This window comes from Psammomys obesus, unplaced genomic scaffold (genome assembly GCF_907164565.1).
Source record: "Psammomys obesus unplaced genomic scaffold, mPsaObe1.curated_primary_1811, whole genome shotgun sequence".
Taxonomy (NCBI): Eukaryota; Metazoa; Chordata; class Mammalia; order Rodentia; family Muridae; genus Psammomys; species Psammomys obesus.
Window position 1 is genome coordinate 4,368,302 of NW_026592481.1, and position 24,087 is coordinate 4,392,388.

At 37.2% G+C, this 24,087-nt stretch overlaps 1 protein-coding gene across 1 annotated transcript in view; it reads left to right on the top strand.

Moving 5' to 3' along the window:
• Positions 1-24,087, top strand: part of Mid1 (midline 1) — a 200,429-nt gene that overhangs the window by 138,363 nt on the left and 37,979 nt on the right. The window contains exons 4-5 of the mRNA XM_055613368.1: positions 15,739-15,846; positions 20,134-20,282. Of these exons, the coding sequence (XP_055469343.1) occupies positions 15,739-15,846; positions 20,134-20,282 (257 nt within the window). The remainder of the gene's footprint in view (positions 1-15,738; positions 15,847-20,133; positions 20,283-24,087) is intronic.

The following is a 24,087-nucleotide window of genomic DNA, read 5'->3' on the forward strand; positions in this document are numbered from 1 at the left end:
GATTGTTGATCTTAGAGCCTGTGCTGTTGGTTCAGGAAGTTGTTTCCTGTGCCAATGAGTTCAAGGTTCTTCCCCACTTTTACTTCTAAGAGGTCTAATGTGTCTAGTTTTAGTCTTTTGATCCACTTGGACTTTAGTTTTATGCAGGATGATAAATATGGATCTATAAAATGGAAAACAGATAGCATCTTCAACCAATGATGCTGATCTAATTGCATGTGTACATGTAGAAAAATGCAAATAGATCCATATGTATTACCTCACTTCTAAAAATTAATGTAGTTAACTGATTTTTAGATGGAATTGATTATTTAATGAAGTTAAGTCTGATCAGCTTGAGTTAATCAAACGCCACTTTAAGGACTCCCTGTGAGTGATTGTTTTTGATTTTATAAAATGTATTTGATGTATAAGCAGATAATGAAATTTACTTAAAAGCTTAAGAGAAACTTTATAGTTAATGACTTGTGTAGATGCATTGCTTGTACAAAAATTCCCATGGTCTGTAAGTCTATCTCTAGGCCTTCACTATTTGGCAAGGTTCCTTGGGAATCATGCCAGGCTTTCTTAGATGTCTAGGAAATGGTATTATAACTGCCAATGGCCGCTGGTGCAGTAAGAACATTTTCCAAGGCATCACTTGCAATCCCTCTGTCTGTCTTCCAACCCTAGCTAATTTGCATAAGTTTACATCCCAGGGAAATTGTCACCCTAAAGAGCAGAACGTGTCCCTTCTTGAAAACCTCATAATCAGAAAAGTAGTTCTGCAATGGCAGATTTCAGTAACCATGGATCCCTAGACACAGCTTATGGATGATAAACACTTCTGCTAGGCCCTTGCCCAAACTGAGCAATTTGGCATGGGATGGGAACAGAGGATGGAATTAGAAAAGCAAAGAACTATGAGACAGCCGTCCATCTGGAACATTTTGGAGCCTGAAGGGAGACCACAGAGGATCTTTCCAAACCCTCCCTGTAAACCAGTACCTCCTTTTATTTATCTGGATTAGTGGTTATCAACCTGTGGGTTGCAACCCTTTAGGGCTCTAATTAACCTTTCACAGGGTCTTCTAAGACCATCCGAAAACACATATTTGCATTATGTTTCATAACTGTAGCAAAATTACATTAATAAAGTAGCAATGAAAATAGTTTTATGTTTGGGAGTCAGAGCAACATGAGGGACTGTATTAAATGGTTGCAGCATTAGGAAGGTTGAAAACTACTGTTCTAGAAATTTGTACTCTCTTTCATCCAAAACATATCTGATTGCCAGATTGACTAGAGTTGGGAAAATATTTGTGGAAAATTATTTGGCATATGAAAAGTTGTTAAAGTGACAGAGGTCTATAATGAGTCAGTGTTCTTTTTTTTCTGTTTTGTTTTTTTTTTTAATATCACACTCTCTTGCTCCTTTGGGCGCGCGCGCGCGCGCACACACACACACACACACACACACACACACACACACACACACCGCTACACCTACCACATTCTCTAAATCTAGAGCCAAATGGCATCCAAAGTCCATAATGCTTCTTTCAGGTATCATCATGGGTATGCTGGTAGTATTTCCTTCATTCACAGAAAAACAAAAGTAGCCTCATTTTTTTTTTCTTGCTTTCATCCCTTTGCTGCTAAGACTGTTGCAAAGAATTCTAGAAACCCCTAGCTTTTATTTCTTTGGAGTCAGGAAGCAGGTTGCATAACAGGCTTAATTTGTTGGTAAAATCAAAGTACTGAACAAAGGTACAGTAGTTCTCAGCCTATAAATAGGGTTTGTATAGGGAAAGTGTGGGGTTGTTGGGTTTTGGTGCAAATTAATTCTTTTAGTATATTATCCAAAAGTAATGGTACCAAAGGGATGTCATCCTACAGGAAGATGGGCTCTGTGTGTGTGTTTCTTTTTTTCATGCATTTGCCATTAACATAACTTATTATTGTGAATGCAAGAATGGGTACAGGTAGACAGTAGCAGACAACACTACCGAATAAACGGCACATGTAAATGCTAGCCTGGAATCAACCTCTAGCTACTGAAGGAAGGATCACTTTAATGTTTACAGAATTATATGGCTTTTTCCTTCTGCTTTTCATGAAATACCCTTAAAGAATTCCCCTTGTTTGTGGTTTCAAAAAAATTAGAACTATGCCAGTGAGGCTTCCTTTTAAGGGTTCTATTAAACAATAAGAAGGCTTTGTTCTTAGCTATAAAATTAAAGCAAGCAGTGTTTCCACTACCTGGCAGGATGCCTTCCACAGCTGTTACTCAGCCTTGATCCTTACACACTGAACAGAGCCTTCTGTTTCCTAGGTAGGAAGGTGAGAAGGCAAGATCTGCCAGGCTTATATATAGAAATATAGCTGACCTTTCAGATAATGGAGGGGTTAAGCAGCTGGGGAATGCGAAAAAGAGAGAGAGGGAGGGAGAAGGGAATGGGGGAAAGAGGAGATAGATGATAGATAGATAGATAGATAGATAGATAGATAGATAGATAGATAGGAAAGAAAGAAAGAAAGAAAGAAAGAAAGAAAGAAAGAAAGAAAGAAAAAAGAAAGAAAGAAAAGAAAGACAAATAGATTTTGAGATTGAGATTTTTTTTTCAAATTTTCTTTAACTCAAATTTAAAAAAGAGTTGCTATGGTGCAGATCTTCAACTTTCAGAATGATTACTTTAGAAAGTCAATAATAACTTCACAATGAGTTGAAATGATAGAAGAAAGGAGTCTCTAGATAAGGAAACACACACATACTGACAGGTGTATACACACATATTTTAGTCTTGTTTTATAGATTCTATTTTTTTTTCAGGCAGATTTACCTATTCTTGCCAAAATATAGGGAAATTACGATATGGTAAACACAAATACTCATATGTAGATTGTGGCCCTGAAGTTGAGAATGGCCGTGGTCAATACAGAAAGCACTGTTTAGTTCTAAGGCACTGAAGGTACAGAGCAAATAGGATGAATATGGCAGCAGCTTCTTTGAGCCTCCTCTAGAGCTGATCATATGAAACCATTGTAAGAAAAACTTTCTTGTGTATGTCTCCCTTAGTGTGGAGTTTCTCAGCCTCTCCTGCAGAATTCCAGAAGAAGGTGGATTTCTCATACATGCTTAGAAGCCTTAGACTCACTCCCGATAGAACATGTTAGGTAAACCCTGTGCTTTCTCCTTTTTGGCCACAATGATTCTTGGACTTGCCTGTTGTCTTTAATCTCTAGTTGCTCAGAGTGCACTTAGGCAAGCACATTTTGTGGTCTTCACATATTTTCTTGTTCACTACCCCATTTTCCACTGGTATTTCTCATCAAGCATCATCTGTTCTTCCATTTTGGTCTCCTAACATTTTTTCAGGAACAGCAAAGTCATAGACAGAATTAAAGATGGAATGATAGCATGAAACCTTTCCCTGACCATAGTTAACATGTCCAATTAATACAATGTATTCTCTGTGGTATTTGCCTAAAGTACAAATAGTAAATAAACCTTGGGCCATAAAGATATTCAGCAATTGGTTTCCAAGCTTCTGCCAAGATTCTGGAACAGCAACAACCAACAAAGGTTTCATCGTTATCCTTTGTGCATCATTCAAAAAGAACGATGTTTACCTTTGTCCATTTGTACTTCCAAGTTAAATTGTCCAGTAATGTTATCAAGTATGTTTCAGTCACTTGAAGAAATACTGAAGACCATGGGCTGCTTCTCATTATATAAAACTTCATAGAGGGCCAGATAGCAACTACCCTTATGTAACACAAGCCTGAATAGAAACTCAACTCTGTATTTCTCCATCACATCACTATAGAGGAATCATGGTACAAACTGGAAAGAATGCCACTTACCAAAGTGCCAAGTACAAGTGAAAGTAATGAATGTGATCTTTGGACTAGAAGTTTCCTCTTTCCATTAGAAATAGCTTCCTTTCTCTGAATTGTGTTGCCTCTATATTTCCTTTAACCAACAAACATCTGTAAGCTATTTTCACCTTCAAAAAGCTGATTTTTACTAAATACATTTGTTGAAGATTACTTAACAGGCTGTTACTGCTTTTCAGAAATTTTATGAAAAGGATCTGATAGACATAATTATACATGTCCATTTAGTAGAGTTTTTTTTTTTTTTCATTCTGTGTGCCCTGCCCAAGCGGAAGGATGTAGAGCACTTTTTTTTTTAAAGACTTTAATTAATAAGCTAAAGGAAGGAAGGAGATTATTGTTTTTGAATGAATTATGAGCAACACCTTTCAGTATGTTGCTTCGTTTTGGAACTCCTTTCCACAAAGTTGCCATTCAACAAACAAAAATGTCTGTCCTATTAGTGCCAAAAATGTGAGACTGAAGGCTGAGGTCACCTTAGTGTACCCTAGGAAATAGAGCATAGGAGGATCAACATTCGTTATAAATGTGACAGAAATCTGCAGGACCTAGTGGGGACAAGTCAAAGCCAGACAGCAATGGAATATTTTTGAGATCAAATTAGAATCCTATTAATTCAGTAATTGCAAACTTTTCATGTGTAGAAGAAAGACAACTAGGATTTACTGAGTACCTACTATCTTCCAGATTGTCCATAGATATTTCCATTGAATCTATGCAAATAAGGAAATAAATAAATAAGGAAATGAAGAAGGTTACCTTTGTAAAAAGTGATCTGCTTTGTATTATGAGCAAATTTTACTCCAATTTTCATTTTCTCTCACCATCATTTTCTCTAACTGGCCTTTCTGAGTTATGTATTGAGGAGAAGCCCTGTGTGTGATATATTCAGCTACTTGTCATGAGTAATTAAAACCAGTTGTGTTACTGGAAAAAAAAAAAGAAAAGAAAATATTCTTAGAGAAATTCTATTCATTTTTCACACTTTTGCTCTAAATCTCATGATTTGTTCTATGTGATGAAGAATGGCAAACTATGACCCCCTTGGATAAATCTTGTTATCTCCTTTTTTGGTTAAAAAGGTGGGAGGGTGTATGGAACACAGCCATACCTCTTTGACTGCTTTCAAGACAATAAGAAGAGTTGAATACATGCAACAGAGTCTATATGGCCCATAAAGTTAAAATATTTACTTTCTTCTGCTTTGTAAGCAATGTTTCTCAACTCCTGTTCTATACCATGAAAGAATCTTCTCCGACCAACCCCTCTCTCAACTCAGTTGCATATAAAGCAACCATTATGAGATCCACTTGGGATTTAAAAGTAGCTCCAAAAATTCTAGAGTTAGTCACCATGCTAACATGGTTTTCTGAGTTATTGAACTGATGAAAGATGCAGATGGATTGATTGATGCTACAATGTCTTTAGGTGGGGTATTGATCCTGCTATCCATCATATTCATTCTATATGCAAATTGAAGATAAACTGAGCTTAGGAACAACATTGAGAATGGATATGAATATTGAATTGCTATGCATGAATCAAGTTTCATTGATTTTTCATGTACTTACTCACTAGTTTTTGTCAATGCACCTGAGGGACTATTGTAAGGATGACGTACACACTGTAGGAATCTTAGCAGTATTGCATTTGCTCTGGAAGGTTTTCTTTATGGAGACAGGGAACCTGAAAAATGGATAATTGATGTAGATATCCAGGAACATATGGCTAATTATGCTCAAAGACCTGACCTTTATGTCCAAGAAAACAAACAAACAAACAAAAAAAAATCTCAAAGTCCTGAGGTCTGAAACATCTCCTTCAGCCTTTGATCTTTCTAAAATATTTTACCTTATTTGAAGATTTGGCTTTAGAAAATTTAGCAGCAACATCAACTCTTTGAACGGCCATGTTCTGTTATGCTACTTTGGGAGTAAAACTCCCTTGTGTGAAATTTCAAAGTTTTAGGCTTTAGCAGTGGCATTTTGCTGGGCAGTTTTATTGCCTTGTTACATTTGTATTTTGTTTATAGGAATTTTATTGCTCTACTCACTGTAGTGTGTTACTGATTTAATGGCATCTTATGTCCTTCTTTATGCAACACTTGAACTTCATAAACTTAGAGACCCCAAAAAAAGATTTACCAGGAGGATCCCAAGAATCACTTTTTAAATCTATAGCAAATACACAACAACCCCTTTCTGAATATTCAGTTTAAGTACAATAGATCTTCTGTGAGTTAGTAGATTTTCCACAATTGTGCTCCGATAGCTCATATTCACAGTATCAGTAGTATTACTTCTGACAAAAATCACTTTAGGAAGGGAATCCATGTTTTAAAGAAAAGCCACTGTTGGAATTGAAAAAAGTTGTAGTCAAAGAAAGTAAATATTGATCTCTGGAGTGCATGTTGGTGATAGAAGGCTTGCTTGGCACATGCAAGACTCTGGAATTCACCCCCAGCATCACCAAAACTTAACAACTAAAGTATTGTATTGACCATTAAGACCATTGCCCTGTGTTGTGACTTCTCTTTTTTATCCTCCAAAGACAGAGCCCCTGGACACTGGGGCATCCTCTCTCTCAGACCTTTGAACTAGAACCACAGGTCGTCAAGAGAGTTTCAGGGTAAAGATTATATATAAACAGATGTATTACAGTAATACAGTCTGTGCTTACTCCATTCTCCTTGGCTCAGTTTTATATACAAACTGAACTATTAGAATCCCTTTCATTGTTCCTTCTGGCAGCTCTATCTAATTTATGCCCCAGGGTCTGGAATGTTCATCACAGCTGCCTTTGGCAATAAAACCCAGAGTACTCTCAGATCCTCATATTTCTTTTTGCACCTGGTCAGCAGTATATGGTACATACACATAGTGGAATTTTATTCAACCACAGTGGGACACAGAGTTGAAGCATGTGCAGTTTTCCCCTCGTGCCCTCTTCTTACTGGCCAAATATCAGTTTGTCCACATTGGAATTAACTCGTTTTAAGTGCATTTCTTTCTTTCTTTCTTTCTTTCTTTCTTTCTTTCTTTCTTTCTTTCTTTCTTTCTTTCTTTCTTTCTTTTATGAGTGATATGGGGTAGCTAGGCCATGCTTTTTAATACTATTTTCCACTTTAGATTTAGACACAGGTTCAAAGTCACAGTTAAATAGTATGCAGAAACAAATGCTTTGGTGACCAAATACCAGCAGCTACAGAGCATCATACATAAATATGCAACCTTTCTCTGTGTTGCTTTAATTTAAATCAGTGTGGAATCATCCAGATTTTGATTTTATCATAAAGGCTGATTTTAGGCAAACATAAAAAATAGATATTTACATTTAAAACTCCCAGGTGGAAAGGTTAATAGTCTTAAAGGAAGAGTGTAACTGTTTAGTGGTGCAGTTTCAAGATTACACTAATTGTGGGCCAGCATGGCTCCAGAATTAATCTCAGGAGACCACCATTCTTGTAGAATTCCTAGTGCATTGAGCAATGCTCCTTTTCCCCTGAATACTCAGAAGTAAAATTTCCTGTCTCTTAACACATTGGCTTTATCCTGTCCCAGGCTTACTTCAGTGTTCCATCTGTGTACAAACAGGAAGCCATCTATCAAATGAGTATATCCTTTTGGCAGGAGAACTTGGAAGGTTCTATTCTGAAACCCTGTAGGTGGCTAACTCATTTCAACCAAGCATTGTCAAATGAGAAGAAAATAAAAAATGTTTCTAAAGTTCTGTTGGACACAACAGATGCTGGGGTGAAAGCAGGGATTAAAGAAACCTTTAAGAAACTGTTGATAAAAATGTAAAGTAGTATATTCATGATGAAATTCAGTTTAGAGGTTCCACACAAACTAAACTAAACTAAACGAAATGAAACAAAACGAAACGAAACTAAAATCAGTAGTAAAACATTGATCTGGTCATACCACTCCTGGGCATGTACCCAAACTCTATATCCCACCATATACATACTTGCTCAGCCATATTTATTGCTGTAGTATTTACAATAGCCAAGATATACAATCAGCCTATAGTTGCATTTACAGATGAATGGGTTAAAAATATTTTGCACACACATAGTGGAATTTTATTCAGCCATAAAAATAAAAAGGCCTTAACATTTGCAGGAAAGTGGATGGGCATGGAGATCATAAGAGTGAGTTAAATAAATCAGCCTCAGAAGACCCATTGCATTGTGCAATGGATAGACATTAACATGTGGTTTTAAAAAAAATAAAAGATCACTACCTAAAAGAAAAATAAATAAATAAAATTGCACATTAGTTCATTTTTACCTATGAGAAGTGGCCAGACATTGCCTCCTCATTGATGCTCATTTCTAAGAATTCCATGAAATATTTCTAAAGGGTTTAATGCCACACTTGTGTGAAAATTAATGATGTTTATACTCTGTGCCATACATCTCATTTAGCAGTTAAATACAAGTCGAAATAGTGAGCTCTAAGAAAAAAATAGAGGCCATTTACAGACTGCTAAAGAACATTCCACAGACATATAGCGCGATTTTCAGTGTGTCTCTGTAATTAAATCCCTTTAATGTTTATACGTTTGACAAGGAAAAAAAACGTCAACTTTACCCCACCCTTTCTGTGAAATTTTATAACACTATTAGACCATAAAACTTAATAGGAGGACTTTTTACTGGGAACTGGTAACAAGCTGCTCTGAAAAGAAAAAAGTTAACCCATTTATGTTATCATTGACTAATGCAAGAAATTGCATGTATTACCATTAAAAAAGGAGATCTCCATGCTGACAGTTGATATGGAAGTCTAACCAATTATCAGTGTGAGGCTGGTATTAATGCAGAAGGGAAATCCTCAGTACTGAACTTGACATTTGGTCTAGGGGTCTTAAGTATTAGGACTGACTTTTACACTTCAGTTTTCAACTTTCTAATTTCAATGAGACTGTAAATGATGGTCTATGAAGCAGTAAGATGACACTTTGAATGGGAAAAATTGTTCAGCAAGTCCTTTCTGATGTGCCTTGATTCTGTAATTTCCCTTCTTAGTCTACCCTCTCAGCTACCAAAATACTTAGGACAATTGCAAAGTCACAAAACAGGTGGAGCCTATTCTCAATATTTACTGTAACTCTGTCCTTCCTTCCTTCCCTCCTTCCTTCCTTCCTTCCTTCCTTCCTTCCTTCCTTCCTTCCTTCCTTCCTTCCTTCCTTCCTTCCTTCTCTTTCTTTCTTTCTTTCTTTCTTTCTTTCTTTCTTTCTTTCTTTCTTTCTTTCTTTCTTTCTTTCTTTCTTTCTTCAGCTTATTTTTACAGTTTACACACTTTGTATCCCAGCTGTAGCCTGCTTTCCCATCCCATTCCAATCCCACCCTCCCTTCCTCTTCTTCTCCTATGCTCCTCCCCCAGTACACAGATATATGAGGTTCTCCTCCACTTCCATCTGACCCTAGTCTATCAGCTCTCATCAGGACTGGCTGCATTGTCTTCCTCTGTGGCCTAGTAAGGCTGCTCTCCCCCTTCAGGAGGAAGTGATAAAAGAGCCAGCCACTTAGTTCATGTCAGAGACAGTCCCTGTTCCCCTTACAAGGGAACCAACTTGGACACTGAGCTACTATGGGCTACCTCTGTGCAGGAGTTCTTGGTTATCACCACGGTTGGAGTATCAGTCTTTGAAAAGACCTCTGTGGCCTGATTTTTTGATTCTTTTCCTCTCCTTGTGGAGCTCCTGTCCCCTCCAGGTCTTTCTATCTCCCCTTTCTTTCATAAGATTCCCTACATTCTGCCCAAAGTTTAGCTATGAGTTTCAGCATCTGCATTGATATCCTGCTGGGCAGAGTCTTCCAGAGGCCCTCTGTGCAGGCTCCAGTACTGTTCCCTGTTTTCACTTTCTTCTGATATCCATCCTATTTGCCTTTCTGAATGAAGATTGAGCATCTTACCCAAGGTCTTCCTTCTTTCTATCAAGCCACCATGACCACTCAGTTTCTCAGTGCTGTCATTGTTACACACACACACACACACACACACACACACACACACAGGAACAAAAATGAACATAATCTTAATCAAATACTGAAATAACTCATCTTGTAGATTCCATTTTCCTTATTTTTTTAAAAAAACAAAGGCTCTAAACTAAGTGGCTGTTGTGAGACTATCCGACTACTAGGTGCTTCAGTCAGAGTAAGTTAAGCCCCAAGCTAGAGCCTTCCACGTTGTCTCCATCTAATTGTTACTTCAACGCAAAAACTGGCATAGAGTATTAGCACCATATTCCACCTCAGATTTGTACACACTGAGTAGCACACCCTTTTCAATGCTCTCTGTGAATGGAAAGCTCTTGCCCAAAGTTAAGGATTACAAATAAAATGTTGCATACAGAATTGGCAGCTATTAGGCAAAGACTGCTGTAACTTGTCAGGAGGTTAGCCTACTGAATGCAGAGTCAGGAGAAACTCTAAACACCCTGTCTGTGTCTTTTGCCTAGTTCCTTTCCCTTCCTCTTGATTTGTAAAAGGATTCTCTTCTAAGCAATAAAATGGACACTCTTTTCAGACATGTTTTATCACATTGCTCTGTCTAAATTCTTTCCTATAAATGTCCTGATCTTAAAATCTGAATCTGAATGACCTGTTTCATATGTGAACTTTGAAATAACCTTGGCTTGGTCCTTCTTATAACCCGTCATATGTGTAGCAATTGGAATGCTACCTGGTACCACGCAAAAGCCCAGGAGCCATTTATTTATTTTTTTAATTTTTTATTGTTTAATATAATTTTAATATAATTTTTATTTATTACAATTTATTGAACTTTGCATCCCAGCTGTAGCCCCACCCTCATGCCCTCCTAATCCCACCCTCTCTCCCTCCCTCTTCTCCTCCTATTCCCCTTCCCCAGTCCACTGATAGGGGAAGACCTCCTTCCCTTCCATCTGACCCTAGCCTGTCAGGTCTCATCAGGACTGTCTTTCATAGTCTTCCTCTGTGCCCTCATAAGGCTGTTCCACCATCAGAGGGAGGTGATCAAAGAGCCAGCCCCTGAGTTCATGTCAGAGACAGCCCCGGTTCCCCTTCCTTGGGAGCCCATTTGGAGACTGAGCTGCTATGGGCTGTTTTGGCAGTCATTAGGTTTATACCTACACAAAGCTCTGCAGGGGTTCTAGGTTATCTCTATGTATGTTCCTTGGTTTGAATATCAGTCTCAGAAAATATTTTTTGCCCAGATTTTTTTGGTTCTGTTGTTCTCCTTATGGAGCTCCAAAACCTTTCAAGTCTTTCTGTCTCCCCCTTTGTTCATAAGATTCCCTGCAGTCTGCCCAAAGTTTGGCTATGAGTCTCAGCATAGGTTTTGATACCCTGCTAGGTAGAGTCTTTCAGAGGCCCTCTGTGGTAGGCTCCTGTTATATTCACTGTTTTCACCTTCTTCCGATATCTATCCCATTTGCCTTTCTGAATGGGACTGAGCATCTTACCCAGGGTCCTCCTTCTTGCTTAGCTTCATTAGGTGTACAGGTTTTAGTATGATTATCCTATATTATATGTCTAATATCCACTTATAAGTAAGTATATACCATGTGTATCTTTCTGCTTCTGGGATACCTCACTCAGGATAATCTTTTCTAGTTCTGACCATTTGCCTGTAAATTACATGATTTCCCTTTTTTAAATTGCTGAGTAGTAGTCTGTTGTCTAAATGTACCACAATTTTTGTATCCATTCATCCATTGAGGAACATCTGGGTTGTTTCCAGATTCTGCCTATTACAAATAAAACTGCTATGAACATCATTGAGCAAATGTCCTTGTTGTATACTTGAGCATATTTTGGATATATGCCTAGGAGTGCTATAGATGGATCTTGAGGTAGTACTATTCCTAATTGTCTGAGAAAGCACCAGATTGATTTCCAAAGTGGTTGTACAAATTTACATTCACACCTGCAATGGAGGAAGGTTCCCTTTTCACCACATCCTCTTCAGCATTTGTTCTCACTTGAGTTTTCGATCTTAGCCATTCTGATAGGTGTAAGGTGAAATCACAGGGTCGTTTTGTTTTGCATTTCCCTGATGGCTAAAGATGTTGAGCATTCATTTAAGTGTTTTACTGCTATTTGGTATTCCTTTGTTGAGAATTCTTTCTTTAGCTCTGTACCCTATTTTTAAATTGGATTACTTAATTTTTTGCTGTTTAGTTTCTTGAATTCTTTATATATTCTGAATATTAGACCTCTGTCAGATATAGAGTTGGTGAAGATCATTTCCCAATCTGTAAGCTGTCGTTTTGTTCTGATGACAGTGTCCTTTGCTTTGCAGAAGCTTTTCAGTTTCATGAGGTCCCATTTATTGATTGTTGATCTTAGAGCCTGTTCTATTGGTGTTCTGTTCAGGAAGTTGTCTAGGAGCCACTTTTGAATGAATGAATGAATGAATGAATGAATGAATGAAGCGATGGCTGAATAAATAAATGTTTGAATGTGGTTATTACAAAGTTGAAGTGGCAGTTGTGTTCTAAGCAGAGTTCGGACATCTGCCAGCCAGCATGACATTGGGAATGTCACTTGATGCTTCAGATAACAAATTGGGGTCTTTTTGGAGGAAAAATACATACTTGGTTTTTAGACCTGAGTCTCTAACTTGAGAGAAATTAATTGAAGCGTGTTGGAACTACTACTAAAGAATGAAAGCAAACCATGAGGAAGAGATAATGGCTGTCAAGAGGAAAAAAACAAAGTTGTGATTCTAGATGTAGAGATTTATATGCTAAGCACATGGGAAAGGTTCAAAGACAGATAAAGCCAAACCAGCTGTGGTTCTTGATTTCAAGAGCTATCTTGATGTTTACTTGTCAACATACTTGAAAACAGTTCCAGTAGGAGGCAGACATGGGACAGACCTGATTTTAAACTATATTTATATTTTCGCTGAATAATTGATCTGTAGCAATATTTTTTCCAACAAACCAATGGCTTTGAAGATCTAATCCACCATTTCAAAATGATCCAAATACAAGATGTCCCATTTATCTGTATCCCACACGTAACTATAGATTGGGGACAACAAAGAGATTGATGACAGAATAATTGAAGTACATGTCAAGGAAAGAAGATTTAGGAAATGTTTTTGCATGTTCAGACAGCTCCATACAGAACACTTTCATCAGCTACAATGATTTCTTTATCAAAACATATGGATCAGAAATTAGAACTAAAATCACACCTAGGACCTGCTCCTTTCCAAACCAAACATGTGAACTAGAAACATGTGATGACATTTGGCACCTTCACACTTAAAAGAAATAAAATGCTATCAGAGCATTAGGTTTGTTTTTTTTTCCAGTAACATGATATAGTAAAACTGTGAAAAACTTCATTGTAGTGAAATAATTTCATAAATGTAAGATGTTATCAACTTCTTTTATTCTGCCTATAGGAATATATGAATGTTACAGTTAAGAAAACTTTGTTACTGTATCAAAGCAGAAAGAAAAGATTCAAAATTTCTGGTTTCAAAAAAAAGTTCTGCCTGCATTCTTTTGTAGCCCATGGCATCTCAGTCTTCAAGTGGGTTCCCTAGTAATGGGAACAGGGACTGTCTCTGACATGAACTCAGTGGCTGGTTCTTTGATCACCTCCCCCTGATCAGGGAGCAGCCTTACCATGCCACATAGGAAGACAGTGCAACCAGTCCTGATGAGACTTGATAGGGTTGGGTTAGAGGAACTGGGAAGGATCAGTGGACTGGGGGAAGGGCATTGCAGGAAATGAGGGAGAGAGGGCGGGATTGGGAGAAGATGAGGGAGGGTGCTATAAAAAGTGAATAAACTGCAATTAATAATAAATAAATAAATTAAAAAAAAAGAAAATGTGACCTAAAATTGATACAGCATGTTTCCAAATTTCTGGAAATATAGTTTTGAGTCAAAGATGATTGTAGTATCAGGTTTTTCAGAATATTTTTAGGTCAGCAAAGTAGATCTCAGTCCATTTTTTTAATTTAGTGTAGTCAGCCAATCTATCATAAAAATGAAATCTGAACATTTGAACTATATGCTACTATGGAACTGTGGGATGCTAATTGCAGTAAGTCAAATTTAGATGTATCTTGAAGGAGAAATGGATCTATTAAGAGGCAACATAGCAATGAAGCTTCTGGCTTAGAATTCTGGATAACAGTAATGTTGATAAAAACAGAGCAGGGATCAAGTGTCACCACAGTCATGGTAGAAGTGGAAGGTCAGATACTGAGCATGACCAAGATGGAAGATTATGATTAACCAACTTGGCAATGTTCTTGCAAAGAAGTGCATAGGACCTAGGAGAAGGTTTTGAAACCTCACTAAATTTTGGCCAAGAAAAGAATCTTAATCATTCCTGCATTCCAGACATCTCACTTCCTCTATCATAATATGTTCCTGTCATCAACATGTACCCTCTCTGCTCATAGCTTAGTTGTAATCAGTTACTAAATTATGTTGAAATGAAAAGAAAAAAAGTAAGACTTTGATTGAGAGTAAGTTTTAAGTAAATATTTCAATAGAAAACTAAATTTTCTTAGAAAGCCTCTAAGGCAACTAGAAATGATGACATAAAAGAGTGGTAAGAAAAATTGAACCCACTGATTATCTTCCCTGAATTATCAGCCTGCCTTCTACATTCTGTAGCTTTCAACCAGTGCTTTCATTTGTCTTTGTTTATTAGACATTTAGGGAGTACTTCTGTACTCGCTAACATTTAACATTGGACACAGTGTCTCATGGTTTATTATAAGTGGCTAGTGACCATTTTTTTCTCAATAAAATGTCTGTGTCATCTTTTTGTAGCATTTGTTAATGATCAAGAATAAAATTCAAGGAATCCTGGGCCTCTTGAAATGGAACATAATTTCTGTAAGCCATGATGACTTGATGTTTATCCTATACTAACAGTACTACTTTGAGTTTATCACATTCATAAAGAATGAAATCATCCTAGCTTGCTACCCAAATCAAAAGAACTTATAGCTGGGCCTTTTATTCTTTTGTGAGATGTGCTAGAATCATCATTGCATTGTCATCCTGTGAACCTTTACAGCCTCTCTTGTGGATGTTATCACTCTCTCCTACAGCTGGGATTTTTGGGTTTCTTTCAGTGAACAAGCATTTCAGTGTGCTCATGACGCAGTGAAAATAGCATGTATGCACTGTTTCCCAAGTAAAGTTGCCAAGTAAAGTGAGCTAATTGTAACACTATATCCCATATAATAAATCTCAAACTTTCAAATACAAGCTTCTCTGCATTGATTCACCTTTTGATGAAGATGGTGTGCTTTTATTTGTACAACCTCTGCGTCTATATATATCAGGAATAAGATTTAAAATTGGTCATAAGATTAATAAACCATCAAGCCTCCATTTTGTGATTTTATATCTTACAGGGAATAAGCAGAAACTTAAATATTTAAAACAGATCAAATAAATATATAATGTAATCTGCCACATTGTTTCTGGGAAATTTCTCTAAAAGATAATGAGAATAATTTGTTATGAATAAAGTAATAAGATTAAGTTGTTTTATGTTTATTCTTCAATTTTACCAGGAAAAGAATTACTAACAGGTTTCACCTCACATGTCAGTTTCAAATTAGTTGATAATAGCAACATATGTTCATGTTAAGAAAGGTTCTAAGGTTGAGACTGGCTTAGCAGAAAGAGTTTTATAACTGGATTATGTTTTCTAAGGACACAGGTCAGGCAGGCATGTAAGATCTATATTTGCCCTGCTTCCAAATAGTAGGAAGAAGAATTAAAATTTAAGTTTTATGTTTAGAGATTACTAGAAGCATATCAGTCTGCGCTGACAATATCATTTAACTGAATGACATTTTATTCATCCTGTAGGTCAATGCATCACGTCAAGAAGCCAAATTGACAGAAGAATGTGATCTTCTCATTGAAATTATTCAGCAAAGACGGCAGATTATTGGAACAAAGATTAAAGAAGGCAAGGTATGTTATCCTGGGCAGAAATTTTTTATATTTTCTACCTGGAGAATACATACTCTCTCATACATATTTCCAGCTTTGAAAATATAAAATCACTCTCTCTGCATTTGCCATAATTTCTTCCTAAGTATCTGCCTTAGTCCATTTTGTGTTGCTTTAGTGGAATGCCTGACATAGAGTAGTGAAGAAAGAAAAGAGGATTTGGCCCATAGTTCAGGTGGTTGAAATTTTCAAATAGCATGGCGCCATATTTGTTAAGTGCCCCTGGCTGTATTACTGTAGTGAGTGTCCAGCCAGAATCTGTTGAGGATACATTTTCCCCTGGAGCACCTTCATTCTCCATTTGAACTCATCTCTTATTCCTGCCATATTCTTGTTTCTCAGATGCCTAGTTTCCTGAAATATAGCCATTGTTAATTGTTAGTATGAACAAGGAAGACAATCACATGATTACATTCAGGGATCAATACTCTTCATAGCCATATAAATTCCTTTTGCAATTTTCCTGTTTTTAATGTTAAATTGAGAACTTACAGTTGTGTATATTATTGGATGCAATATTATTATGCTATTGTTTATGAATACAACGTATTCTACATCAAGCTAAGTAACATATTCATCACCTCAAATACTCATTTTTGTGGTTATAATTTTTTTAAATGTAATGCTCTCTTAATTTTGAAATGTATACTAGTTTACATCTGGCATGCTTATTAATCTGTACAATGTATATGAAACTTAAAAAAATCTGTTTAATTGTCTGTGTACACTTCTCATAGCTGTTATAAATTACCAAAAACTTGGTAGCCTGGAACCTTCTTACTGATTATTTTAGCATTCTGGAATTCAGAAGTCTAAAAAGCAGTCTTACTAGATTAAAGGCTGTATAGGTTCATGCAATGCTGGTAAGCTATTCCTTTTTTTTTCAAGTTTGTATAGGTCATTCATGGTCCTTGAGTCACAACTACTTCGTTATAGCCCTCTACCTTCTATTACTACCCTCCCCATATACTTGTCTAACATGAACCTTCCTGTCTCTTTTTTATAAAGACCTTAGATATTACTTGGAAATCATCCACATAATCCTGAACAACCTTAACTCCTGAAGATCCTTAACCTAGACAGCTACAAAACTTCTTTTGTTTGGAAGATACCATTTTCGAGGTTTCCCCAAGGTACAGATGTGGACTTCACTGATAACCTGTATTCAGAATTTAATAACATTTCATCTTAACTCCTCAGCAAGCATGCTCACCATTACATAGCTGCAGCTTGAATTTCTTGGCATGAGAGTTCCCTTCATGAGCTAGAGGACAGTAGTAAAAGATATTTCATATTTAGCCATGGTTATATGTATTCTTTGTATCACTCACTCCACTACAAACATACACTATTAATAAAAAAATAGAACAAAATGGTCCAGAATGAAATAAAAGAAGTATTTCCGCGGAGCAGAAATGGAACAAAAATACAGTATCATAATTGGGGCTCAAAGTACAGGTTTGGTCAAGAAAATGCAAGTACAGTTGCATTTTCAACTCCTGTGGCTGAAAACACTCTTGAAGTTTTGTAGGTAGGATCTAGAATTGCTTTGAATCTAATGGAGGGCAGTAACAGGCTCGTGCCTTAGTTCCACGAACTTTAGAAGGCTTCTCATTTTTTAAAAAAAATCAGGAAAACATTATTGCCAATGTCTGCCTGGCAAAAAATCTTTTGGCAAACTTCTGTTCTGGGGTTCTGGAACAAGTCAGTGGTTATGTGGGCTCTGTGCCCACTCATTCTGCCATCACACAAGAAAGGTGCCTCAGAGATATAGAGATAAGACAGGATTCCAGAGTGCTGAACCCGAGGGCCAGGTTAAGTGAAGGCAACTGTTGTAAAACCATTATAGTAGACTGAGTAAGGGAGAGCAAGGAGTTATCTTCAGCTTCTTTTCCTTAAAACTGAAATGCTAAGCTCAGTTCCAAAGCAAACAAAAAAAAATCTTCAGTTTCTAAAACTACAGCCAACAAAATCGACAGCATTATCTTACTCTAAGTGAGATTAGTTTTGCAAGAAAATAAACCACAGACTTGAAAAGAGACAGTTCAGAGATTAGAAATCACATTTATTTTAAAAGAGCAAGAAACATGTGAAACCGCAGGCAAAAAGAACTGAAAGAAGAAACATGTCGATAGGAATGCAATAAATAAGCAGTTTTGCTGGTAAACTTACAGACAATTATGTGACAAAAAAACAGCTACAGAATAAATTGGGAAACTGAGTTTTGGCCTCCACCTGGAGAATTCTTAAATGTAGGAAGGGACAAAAGAGTATGAGTGATATTTGAGCATGACAGATGTCCATGGACTCAATGATTAAGCTAGATTAATATTTTAAATGCTAGTCCTGACCATCACCTGGAGATTTAAAAATATTCATTGCTTGTTAAAATGCAAATTACTGCTGCTCTGCCAATTACAGCTCATTAACTAGAATATTGGAGGATGTGCCCAGACATCTAGAGTTTTCCTTTGAAAGATCCCAGCTGATTCTTTTACATACAGTGTTTGAGAATCTCTGATGCCACTGTATACTGACCTATAATTAAAAGAAATCTTTAAATGGTTCTCTCTAGAACATACTGGTAGTTTCACAGGATCCTCTTGTTTTTCTTTTACGTCAATATATGCACAGTTTAGGTTGCTTTTATTTCTTTCTTGTCCTGGCATGTCATTTATAATTTCCAGTATCCTGACAGAAAAAGCAGAAATATATGAAACTGAAGAGCAGTCATTGTCACGTGTGTAATACATATGGTCTCTTCTTCCCATAAGCAAAAGGATAAGAAGGTAGCATGAAATGAATCCAGAACAATAGTTTGACTTCATTTTCTTTTATTAGAATTGTCAGCTTGATAATGTAATTTATTCTTTATGTTATATGATAAATATCCTAGTCATTTGGTTTATGGCAAGGACTATTAGAATTTTTACCATGCTTGAGGCCACATACTTTTAGCTTCCAAGACTGGACATTTCATTCTGACTCATTATTTTCATGGATTCTTTTCAGCCTTCCCTAAAATCTTGGGCCCACCACCTTTCAACTCAGATGTAGTTTCCTTTGTTTGCTGTAGTACATACTTGGAATTGGACATTCCCTAGAGTCCTACAGATCTGACATCTCTTTCCTTCCTTTGCTTCAAGATTAGAGTTGTCATGGAATGATAATGATGACTTGGGAGAAAGCAGAAATTTCTTGAAGTTAGCAGGAATTCTGGAGGGAGTCTGAGCCTGCCTTGTAAGACAGATTAACCAGGCATCCTCCTTACCCTTTTACTCAAGGCTATTTTCCATTCCGGAATTATCAGAAAGCCAGCCAAAACCTGTCCCCTGTGGGAGCAGTAGGCATGAGGTGATTCCAATTACTGGTCTAATTTTAACTTGGCTTTTGGCCGGAGGGCCTCAGCTCACAGCATATTTCAAACACCAGGGCCATGGTCAAGTGGGTTACCTTAGACTTATCTTAGCCTGACCAAGAGGTTATGGTCAATTATGTTTGAGGGTCGTTTTCAAGCAAGACAGAATCAGGAACTGGAATGGAGGTTGTGAAACAAGTATGTGTTTTATCCCAAATGGGAAATGCTTATCAAAATAGTTATTACTTATCATGTGAACACAAAGTGCCTGGAAATGACATTCACAGTGAGAGGAAATGGCCCAGCTGTGCTTTTTTTGGCTTTCTCTCATCAGCTCAATAAGAAAAATATTAATCAATGAGAAAAATGTTCCCTTTCAGTTAACTTAATAAACAAGTTTTGTGTAGGATGGAAAATAGGAATATCTAATGCTTTCTGCCACAACTTTATTATATAGATTACAAGAAGATTTTTAGAAAAAATATATTTTACTTAAGCCTCAAATTTACACCTACAGAAATGCTTTATTTTCTTAATGGCACAGCTGAAAACCTTAGATGAAGAAAGTTCCAGGGTTCCCTAAGGTCTTGGAGTAATTATGTGGAATAGTAGAGGGAAGAAGTTCAGGGACCCTTTGTCACTTGCCGCTGGACAACACCTTTTTTTCCCATCAACAAGGAAGTAATTAGCAATGCAGTATTTCCTCATAAAACAAATTACCAATGCTTCTGCAAGGAGATAAAGTTTAAGTCCCATAATTGAGCCTTCCAGATTTCAACATTTCTCTGCTTAGACATAACAGAATGTAAATCTTGGAAGAGTCCAGCTTTGTGCCATTTCACAAGTATGCCTAGTGTGTAACCATGACTATCATGCTTCTTTTGTTCTAGGTGATGAGACTCCGCAAACTAGCTCAGCAGATTGCAAACTGTAAACAGTGCATTGAAAGGTCTGCATCACTCATTTCCCAAGCAGAACACTCTCTGAAGGAGAATGACCATGCGCGTTTTCTACAGACAGCAAAGAATATCACTGAGAGGTGAGTGCAGGGGTAGCTGGGACGTTTTCAGGATATTGATTGCTTGTGTCTGGTTGTGACTGATTGGCCTTGCTCTCAAACTCACTTTGTTTTCATTTCAAGGTTGAGAACCAGAGAAAATAGAAGCTTTTGCTCTTTTGCTCCAGCTAAGGATACTTCCCTTTTGACATAACAAAATCCTTTCCATAACAGCATAGAGTTCAAGGTCTTTGTATTAACAGTTCACCTGTTACAATAAAACCAACCATTTTCTGTGTGGAGGGGTTGAGGTGGTCATGGGATCAGTAAAGACAGCATTTGTTGTGATTCTCAAACTTGATCTTATCATATCCTTGTTAACAAAGAATGGAAGTGCAGACAAAATACATAAAAGGAAATTTTATCTTGCATGGTTCATTTGTCTAAAGGAAACAACTGCACAGGTGTTGTTCTCTGTTAGTCTTGTTTTTTTACTAGGCTGAGAAGGTTGACATTACCTGAAAAGGCCAAGGCTGATTCACTAGAGAGAGAAAGGTCAAACAGTTAACCTCCCACTACCTTATTTGAAAATACCTTCTATTCCTGGGGCGGAAAACAAGAAACAGCGTTACTTATATAGTCAGTTCATCAGTACAAAGGATGAAGATGAGCTTTCTAATGGTACATTTATATGTTTAATATAGAAATTACTCATTGCCCTGTTCATGGACCCATTTAATAAATCTAGTAGATCCAAAGAGAAGGCATGTCTGTATACAACAGTGCCAAATAAATGACATTTCTAGGCAACACCAAACATCTTGACTTTCCATTTATTCTGATTTTCAAGTGCCCTTTATGCAAAACCATAACATAATTGTATCATTAAAAGAACCCAAAGAACTCATTCATCCTGGCTTGTATTCGAGAGTAGAGACCACAGTTCTGTTACAGAAAGTAAATTATTTTCAGGTTTTAAGGGATCTATCACAGTTACTCACTGCTGCCTGGGTAGCTCTGCTTTAGCCACAGGGAGCTAGTGGGTGTGGCTGTGTGCCAATGAAACCATTCACAGTACAAGCTGCAGGTGTTCCTTTACCAATCCATTGGCCTTAGAGGGGAAACATTCTCACCACCTTAAGATTTGAATTTCTTCAAAGAAGGAGAAAGGAAACTAACACTTACAGATGCTTGCTTTTGTCAGACACCATTTTCACTGTTCTTTAAGAATATATAGTGTTTTCATAACCCCGGTCTCTTATTGGTCAGCCCTCTTTACTGTTTTGTTCTCATATTTGAGAAAAATTCCCTTTACAGCTAGTTAGCTATCTCCCATGAAGGACATGGATAACTGCTGGCCTTTAAATGCTCTCCTCTCTATAACAAGAGAAGCAGATTTTTTTTCCTCATGGCTACTAGATTTCAAATGTCTGCTTTGCACTTTTCATCTGAACCATGTCTGTTTTCTTACTTTTTATTCTCACATTAAACACACAAACACCTTATCTACCACTGCTTTCCATTGCATACAATACACTCTAAAGATGGTTTACACACATGTCAGAGATTCCCCACTGGGGTCTGACAGTCAATTTCTCTATGAATTGGGGCATATCCAGATTAAACAACTGCTGTAAATTTCCTCAGCAGTCCTTACAAATTCAACTGAATGTGGCTTGAATAGATTTGCATCTAACTGACAGGGGAAAGGGCCAGTTAACAGTTACAGCAGGAAGAGACTTGTATTTGAAAGATAGCACAAGCACCTAAATGTGTATACACATGCACACTGATCCCTCTTTGATCTGGTGAGCAGGTCTTCTCCCATTATCTCATCTTGTAATGTGAGCATATCATCAAGAATGGAAGGGTGGCTGCCATTCCTGTTTCCATTTAAAAAAAAAAAAAGTGCTCTTCTCAAGTAAGAATACAGAATATCTGTAAAAATTCACTAGAAGACCTTTGTTTCTGTTTTTGCTCTCTTCATCTCTTTTGTGACTCAGGATAGAGTAAAAGTGGACTGAGCTAGGGTAAGAAATTGGGAGATCAAGATTCAAATCCCAGCATAGCCACTTTGCTCAGAGATGTCATTTCTGTAGCATTGCTTGACTGTATCTATCCTTGACTTGTGATTATCTTTGAAGCAACTGGGATTATTACAGGTTTTTACAAACATGGGGATGAGTGAATTTTGTACCAATGTACAAAATCCCTTACCTATGTCAGTTCCATCAGGGGGGAGCAATTTTCTGTTTGGAAAATGTGCTTGTGGCAGCTATCCGTATAATAAAAACAATGCTGAAAACTCCTCAGAATAGATCTTTTCCATCACAGACATTCTGTGAGTGCAGCCTGAGTGGATGTTTTAAACCTTCATGTTTCAGTTTCAACCCATTTGTTTGCCTTTTCCATTTTACTGTTAACTTGCTTCTATTCCACGAGCTCTCAGTTAAAATACAGTATGACTTCTGAGTTGTATCTTATAATCCATCCACCTTGGATTTTGACACCTAAACATTTGACATCACTTCTACTCAAAACGTGAAACCCAGAACACCCTTTCAGTACTGCAGACATGCTTAAAGTAAGAATGTGTCAATAAAATCATTCACAAAATAAACTGGCATTTTCTTCTATAGACTGAATCAGAATTGCAACAACTTTTTTCTTTCAAATAAGAGGTATTTAAATAAATTTACAGCAGAGTGAGAGCCCTAATCTTTACATTGTGAGAGATGCATATCCTTTGGAATCAACTGTTTGGCTCTGTCCTAATTGTGTAATAATCATGAATAGAATCAGGGGTTCTCATTAACATGTATCTGTCCAGTTTTGCTTATCTCTTCAAGTATGCAGGAACCCTAGGCATGTGTTCAGAATACTAGCCTCAGCATACTGTAAACTATATACAAAATACAAAATTATTCCTACAAAATAGTATATTTTATTTTTTTAATATTAATTAAAGTTTATTCACTTTGTATCCTAGCTGTAGCCCCTCCCTTATTCCCTCCCAATCTCACCCTACCTCCCTCAACTCCTCCCATGCCCCTCCACAAGTCCACTGATAGGGGAGGTCCTCCTATTAGGACCAAATAAAACGATGATGCACAGAGCAGATTTTATATGAAAGAGGTTTATTATATGGAGATGAAGAGAAAGAGAGAGGAGAGAGTGAGACATGATAGAGGGAAGAGAGAGAGGGCACCCTGAAAGAGAAAGGGGAGAGGGTAAGAGATGATAGGGCAAGAGAGACAAAGTGGTGGGTTGAACCTCTTAAGGAGCAATAAAACCATGTCTGCCAGGTGTGGCTACAAATTATGACATCATAGGTAGCTAGGCAACCCAGAAGTAGGCTGCCTAAATACTAATACCTCCTCCCTTCCCATCTGACTCTAGCCTATCAGGTCTATCAGGACTGGCTGTATTGTCTTCCTCTGTAGCCTGGTAAGGCTGTTCCCCATTCAGGGGGAGAATAGAATTGTTATAAACATAAAATGAATACAGAAATAAAAACAGTCCAGCTCTTGCCACAAAGGTGAATAGGTAATAAGTTCCCTCCTTTCTTCCAAGTATGGTGTGTTAACATTGTTCTTAAGCTGCCACTGGTGTCATTACATAGTGATCTTTTGAGCAGTATATTAAATGAGCGAAAGTATTTACTAAATCCAGGCATAAGAAACTTCATGCACTCTTTCCCAGAAATCTAATAATATCTTTTTTGTTTGTTTTTCCTTAATCAGTTAGTTAGTTAATTTGCTTTACATCCCTTCCAAAGTTTCCCTTCCCTTCTTTCCTCCCAGTCATTCCCCCCCAATCTCACCTCCCTCACCCATCCCTCCTCCTC